This window comes from Portunus trituberculatus, chromosome 15, assembly GCF_017591435.1.
Source record: "Portunus trituberculatus isolate SZX2019 chromosome 15, ASM1759143v1, whole genome shotgun sequence".
NCBI classification, from domain to species: Eukaryota; Metazoa; Arthropoda; class Malacostraca; order Decapoda; family Portunidae; genus Portunus; species Portunus trituberculatus.
Window position 1 is genome coordinate 8,381,129 of NC_059269.1, and position 7,500 is coordinate 8,388,628.

Sequence of the window (7,500 nt, forward strand, 5' to 3'; positions counted from 1 at the left end):
TATTATATATAGAGTGCTGAATCTGTATAACATACAAGTGTAGCATCAAGTTATATAGAGTGACTATTTTGGGTGTTAGTCAAGGCAACAAGCTGACCCGAAACGTGGAAGCTTGAATCATGGAGGTTGAGTCCTCCACATCTAGTCGGACCTCGAGTGTAAAACTCCTGATTGGTTGGAATGATGCTGCCCTCTACTGCTTGAGTAAGTCCTTGATTATTCAGCTGAACAACAGGGCCATCATAAGGAGCACGTTCAACCTGTGAACCAAAATTATCTACTTATAAAATCTAGCTGTTAATGATTGACAACATAAATAAAAAATCATTTAGTATTTTTGAGAATACAATATAATAATGAATTGTGGGGGGCTGGTAAGTCAATGATGTAAAATAAAGAGTGTTTTATAGAAAAGAGCAGGAAAGAACATAGCATATTACAAAGAAATATGGTCAACAACATACACATATAACAATATACATATCCATAGCTGCAACATTGTGTTGGCATAATGTTCACAATAGAAACAGAAATTAGAAATCAACTGAAAAATTGTGATAAGTATTCATTCAAGCAACAGAAAGCCACAAGCAATAGTGCTGGTAATCCTTTTGTTGAAACTATGCTCACCAATGTGTTCAGTGAAGGTGTGCTACTACATTCACACATCAATTTATGTATTAAATTAAATCCTATTGTACATTTTTTGACTTACAATTGTACATAGGTAGAAGGGTTTTTTTTATGAATGTTATGTAAAATTATTAATCTTGTCCATTGTAATCTACTTAAGTTAGGTACATAATAAGATTTAAACTTAAATAATAGATGAAAAAGGGAGAACATGAATATGAGTAAACATATCTAGTAAATGGACAAAGATAGAGGAAAGGTGCAAACTATACCTTCTTTGGAGCATTTGCAATGTCCCTTTCTTGTACTCTGCCGTATACATAAGGGCTGTAATTAGGAGTTGGAACAAATTTGCCCATGCCAGAAACGGCTCGAACATTTCCTTCTTCCACCACTACACGGCCATGGCATATTACATAGTCAGCAACACCATGAACTTCCATACCCTGAAAGTGCACAAAAATTAATCATTCATAATTTATCTATTTCTCTCTTATCATTTTGCTGCTGTGATGAGCATTAAACCCAAAGCAAGACATCCACTATACATACTTAACACATTACCAGTTGACCCAGTGATCATCAAGGTCCATATGAATTTAGTTCAGCCTTGATTGATTATTGGATCTGCAAGCAAATATGGTATTTTTTGAAAGTGCAAGATTTCTCTTTCATAATTACCTCAAAGATGTTGAAATCTACGGCTTGGTAATGAGTCTTTGCAGAAATAATCCTGGTGGCATGTGGATTCCAGACAACGATATCAGCATCAGAACCAACTGCAATACGCCCCTAAGAAAGAAACAAACAAAGACTACTTTAAAAAGTATAATAATAATAAAGTTAAGCCATGTTAAGTAGCATTTTTATATGAGAAGAAATTGATATGCGAGCAATCCAGCAATATACTTGGAAAAAAATGTTTATGAAAATATATGAATATTACTTCTGAGGAGGAGGGAAATAATTGGACACAAAAAACACTTGCAAAAATATTCATTGGTTCAATGTAGTAATATTGGAAAGAGTTTGAAATGGCCTACCAAAAATATAAAGCTCCTTTCTTTGTTCTAAGAGTAATGAACCATTACCATAATGTGGTCTAACCTTTTTAGGATAAATATTGAAGATCTTTGCAGCATTTGTAGAAGTGACAGCCACAAACTTGCAGGGATCCATCTTCCCTGACACAACACCCTTTTCCCAAATAACTGACATACGATCCTCAACACCATTCACACCATTAGGAATCTTGGTGAAGTTGTCTTTCCCAAGTGCCTTTTGAGAGGCTGTAAAGGTGCAGTTGTCTGTACCTGTTGTCTGCAGATCACCACTGGAAAGCAGACATATATATTAGATCTAAAGTGCAAATAAGTTGTATAACAACTTTGGAATAAACACATTGTGCATTTCTCTTAATGTACGTGTTCCAGTAAGAAACACAAGCATTACTTTTTAGAGGAACTCTTTAAGATTAGCAAAGAGTGTAGATTAACCTTTTCTAAAGACTTGATTAACACCTAATTATGAATAACTCAGTTCATTATTTTGTACAAAGTAATACATATATAAAATTCATAATTTCAATTGCTCATTTTTTTCACTATTACAAGTAATTATCAATAATCTTTATGAAATTGCCTGACTTATTTGTACATGATTATAAAAAATTAGTTCAAACATTCACAATGGAATTAAATGCTACAACTTTACTTGAATTTAGTGTATTGCTCATCTACCTTTTATCTTTTCATGGAAAATCTTAAAAAATACCCATCTTTTGAGGAAGGGGAATGCCATGCACAATGGAGAGGGTGGGAAGGAAGATAGTGCCAAAAATTTGGGAAACACTGCAATAGAATAATTCTGAGAAAAACTATTGTGTCCTTTGCAACAGGGAGAGTTAATAGAGTATAGGTGTGAAATGTACACTTTCAGGGAGGGGGAAAAGGAGGATGGGGGAAGAAATGGTAAATGTGACAGAACAAGAAATAAAATGGGGCAATAACCAAGCAATATGATTTTGTTCTATGTAACAATACTATGTAGGTGGTCTCTATACTTTGATAGACAAGCCTTGAACATACTTCAAACTGACAGAAAAGACCTAATAGGTAGTATATGATGTTAAATAGTTGAGAAACATGCTTGTATTAAGTTTAGCTTTATGTAAGTGATAATATAAACCTAACTTAGTAGCCTATTACTTACTTTAATCAAATATAATTTAATTATCCTACACAATTATCTCAGCATAAGGCAAGCCTAATTTAACTCAACTTATTTCATGATTATCCTAACTTAAAAAGGGGTAGAGTACCATAAAAGACTGGAGCAGATGACTGATAGTAGGAAAGAAATACAGACATGGATAAAAGGAGACAAAAGGTTAGACTATGTAGTAATAACTTTGAAATATGGCAGTGGTGGTGACAAGACAGTCAAGGGTGGCCACACTCCACTCTGTCATGGTACCAGTATAGTTTGAATAGCGAAGAATGGTGTATATTTGGCGTCTTTTTTTTTTTTTTTTTAAGGCTACAATCCTTTTGATTAAATTTTCAGTGTTTCAAAATGTGAGTCATAACAATGGATAAAATTGCAAGTAATGGAATATGTATAATTATGTTCAGTGAAACCACCTTAAATTTAGCATGCAACATTCATAAAACATAGCTTCAAAAAATAAAAATTAATCAAGAACTCCCCCGTGAATTCATCAGTCATTTAGTAGCCAAAAATATCATCAAAGTAATATTACTACATATAATATATGTAAATTATATTTACATATATAATATGCTATTACTTTGTAAATATCAGCTGTGACTAACCACTGGTGACTATTTGCACAAAATGTCAGGCTTTTAACCCTTTCAGCATTTTTGGATCCTATATAATATCCAGGGTCTCAACTATGAACAGTTGAATAGTATGTGAAACCACACTAAAAACTACTACATAGTATTTGAAAGTAGTATCAGTGGGTGGTCACATTCTTCCATGTGATCAATGTATTGTACCTATCTCTACAGTGACGATATTTTCACTCCTATGCACTTTGTCATATACTTTAACCATTAGGTAAGGCTAGAATTCAAATTTAAAGCATGCAATACATATTAATAACAGCATTACAGACACAATGAGCACTGAGAGAATTAAATAAAGTTTTTGTTAACACTTGACAAGATGGAATTACTACTATATAATGCTACTTATAAGAGATAAAACATGGAGGACATGCTTTAATAATACTTATAGGATAAAAGTAACTTAAGAAATTAAGAAGAATTGAGTGGAGAAGGAATTAATCCTGCATCTAATCTAATAATGGAGCTAAATTAACAATGTGCAGTCACAGAAAGGGCAATTGTGAATCATCAAGCAAAACAAATATAAAAGCTTCTCAATAAAGTATATGAATATCATGTACTGCAATCTTACACATCCAACAGCTCCATCAGGGAACTGGGGGTACTAGAATCATTACGAAGAGGGGGAGACAAGACATGGCCAGCTGCATGTTGCCAGCACGGATTGTAGTAGTGAGAACCATCAGTGCCCAGAGCTGCAGCAATGGTCTCCCCCCAAACAAGATTGCCTCTTCGGCGATGTTCCCCTAAAGCTGAGGCTGCTGATTTACTCATTATATTGCAAATGTAAAGGGGACACCCAATCTGAAAGAAACTTCATCTAATAGTAACCATTTATGAATATACCCAGTTCTTTTATTGAAGATACAGATGTAAAGCTCAAATGATTCAGGAAAAGGAGAAATTTGGTGATTTTTTTTTTTTCTAGTTAAGGAAGACAGGAGATAGGGAAAATAAATTTGGTTTATCTGTTTTTTAGCATATGTTTGTATAAGGTAAAGGTAATCAGTGTCATGTAAGTAATTATCGTAAATCAAAGGAGACTCCATAAAAGGTAAAGTACATAACTGCAAACTTTTCCACTTCTGTTTATATACTCAAGTCATCCTTGTACAGATAAATCAAATTTATATGACCAGAAATTTTTGTGTTGTCACCTTGGAAGAATCAGAAGCAACTTGGATAGTGAGGTAAGAAAAGTTAAAGAATAAGACACAAAAACATACTTTGCCAACAGATCCATTAGATACTTTGGTGTTTCTCTGTCAGGTCTAAGAGGTGGGCCCATTACGTGAGCAGCTGCATGGCGCCAACACTTGTGATAGTAATGAGTGCCATCTGTCCCCAAAGAGGCAGCAATGGGCTCACCAAATATAATGTGACCTTGCCTTCTCTTACTGGAAACTACATCAGCAGCACTCTTTGACATAACATGCACTACATACAGAGGACAGCCAACCTAGAAATAAACAAACAAACAAAAATAGGTAACTAAAATAACTTTCTATAAACAATAATCTAGGTCATAAGCACTACCTTGTTATTGAATTACTTTGTTGTGAAAACAATGCAACCTAAAAAACTGCAAGTATAAAAATATAAATAAGGTACAAAGAAATTTTGCAAGAAAAAAAAAAAAAAAAAAGTTATCTACCATTGTCCACACACACCAGAAAAAGGCATGATGCTTTTCAGAAATTAAAGTGTTCATGAGTTATGTGAGTAAGCAATGGTGCAACAAAGTTTCTCCATCACTGTGTGTGTGTGTATATATATATATATATATATATATATATATATATATATATATATATATATATATATATATATATATATATATATATATATATATATATATATATATTGTATAAAATGACAGCAATCAGTAGGAAAATAAAAATTACTATGAAATTGCATGTATTTCCTTTGATTAACATTTTGACAAACATGCAAAGAAAACCTGTGACTCCTCTGGTTTATTCATAATGTCATGATGTGACCTCATCCAATCACAGATGTTGATGCTTATAATGGCAGTTCTTGCTTGTAAATATGCATCTTTTATTGTTTTAGGCTAATACTCAGGGACATTGTGCTTAATATCATTTTGACTGTGCTATTCATTCCTTCACTAGTTCTAGGAAATTCAATTGACACATTCAACATTAAAGCAGGATGGTCAGGTAACAAACATTCAGAACAACCAAGGACAGTGCATATTACTGATCTTGTCATACATTTTTCTATATATCTGTACACGGCAAGTTCTGCACTATCACATTCAAGCTTCCCATGTGCTCACTCTCTCATTTTGTAAACATAGCATGATTTTTTTCTTTAACATATACCCATGTTAAACTACATCAGTATTCTCATGCAGCACTACAAATAAAGCTGATGTGCAAAATTTGTAACAGCAATAAAAGATCTGGAGTGAACAATTAATTTTGTTTATAAGTGCAATACAATTGTAAGCTGTTGCTCACCAGGGGTGGATTTAAGAATTTGGTGGCCCTAGGCAAAGGTAAGCATGGGAGCCCCCTGCACCTAATCCAATAGAGTATGGACTGAAGGGGAGGCCCCTGTTTTCTTTATACATCCATAGGGGGCTCCGAGACACACTTAAAAGGATAATCATTCTACTGGCATTTTAGCAAATGTTTTTTAATAAAAAACATAAACAGTATGTGCAAATAATAAAACCTCTATTAACCATAAGTGTATAAGGAGTTTCATGGGGCCCCCAGAAACTCGGAGCCCTAAGCAACCACCTAGTGTTGCCTAATGGTAAGTCCACCATTGCTGCTCACCTTTCACCTACTTTTCTTTTTTAAAATCCATCATCATTTAATCATAAAGTTTTGCTCCAAACAAAATCACTTTCCTTACTAATCAAACCATAAAGCATCAACATTACTGTTTCGAGGAAATCAAGTGTTTTGATGTACAAATTGGTTACACTCGGTGTATGAGGCAAGTTTGCCATTATCAGATGACCAATAAAAGAAAGAAAATATAATGATTTAATTTTTTTATAAACAGTATAAAAATATAAAGAACTATTTGTCTTGGATGAGTAATATTTGAAGCATATTATAAGTAAGGGAGAAGAAACAAGTTCTGGTTAACAATGAATAAAGTAGTTATTTGGTAATTAAAGGTGATAAAAAAATCTTTTTACTTTATATATCATCACATGCCAAATGAGAAAGCCAACAACAATGATCTACTTTAGTTATGGTACACAAACTCTGAATTCAGCAAGCAAGGGTAATAGAAAATAAACATGCACCACTGCTGAGACAATAAAAATTTTGCAATTCTTTTCTCTGTTACATTATCAAAATTGCATATAAAACATTTTCAGAAAGTTTATTTATCAATTAAGTGCACTGAGCAAAATTTAATACATTATAATGAACAAAATTTATATGAATGACATTATTACATTCAAACACACAAGAGCTTCAGAGCCTAGAATGTTATGTCTAATATACTATAAAAAATTAAGCTTCTATTCCAAATCAAATTTTCATACATGTATATCATACCCATGTTCAACTTTCTAACTTCAATATTATATGCTGGTTAATTGTGAACAAACATACCTTGTGCTGTCAGCAATCATGTTGTATATATACGGTGGAGACTCAATACTCAAACTTAATTAGTAATTCCAAATGGCTGTTTAAGTATCAAAAGTTTGACTATTGATACCTATAAATCAGGTAATTCATTCTAATCTTAGCAAAATCTCAAGTTTATAAAAATTTCAATGTATTTTATTAAATTTTGATCTGTACATACCATACGTGAAGGTTGGTGATGGATAATGTAGAAGAGGAGGGGAGAAGGGTGGGGAGGTGGAAGGAAGTCGTCGAAGAACAAGTCACCATCCTCAAAAATTTCTGACCAATGTGATTCCTGTGAACCCACTAGTGGAGGGATGTGGCTCACTAACACTTGCACTTTCATTAAATTTGTTATTTTC

At 33.2% G+C, this 7,500-nt stretch overlaps 1 protein-coding gene across 10 annotated transcripts in view; it reads right to left on the reverse strand.

The window, feature by feature from the left end:
- Positions 1–7,500, reverse strand: part of LOC123504225 (dihydropyrimidinase-like) — a 72,189-nt gene that overhangs the window by 7,984 nt on the left and 56,705 nt on the right. For 6 of the 10 annotated variants that reach the window (XM_045254582.1, XM_045254580.1, XM_045254587.1 and 3 more), the window contains 5 exons: positions 4,736–4,968; positions 1,741–1,966; positions 1,315–1,425; positions 906–1,079; positions 98–260 (listed from right to left, as the gene is read on the reverse strand). In XM_045254582.1, the coding sequence (XP_045110517.1) occupies positions 98–260; positions 906–1,079; positions 1,315–1,425; positions 1,741–1,966; positions 4,736–4,968 (907 nt within the window). Of the gene's footprint in view, positions 1–97; positions 261–905; positions 1,080–1,314; positions 1,426–1,740; positions 1,967–4,080; positions 4,314–4,735; positions 4,969–7,500 lie in introns of all 10 variants that reach the window. The other 4 variants (XM_045254583.1, XM_045254581.1, XM_045254585.1 and 1 more) reach the window with 3 other exon arrangements.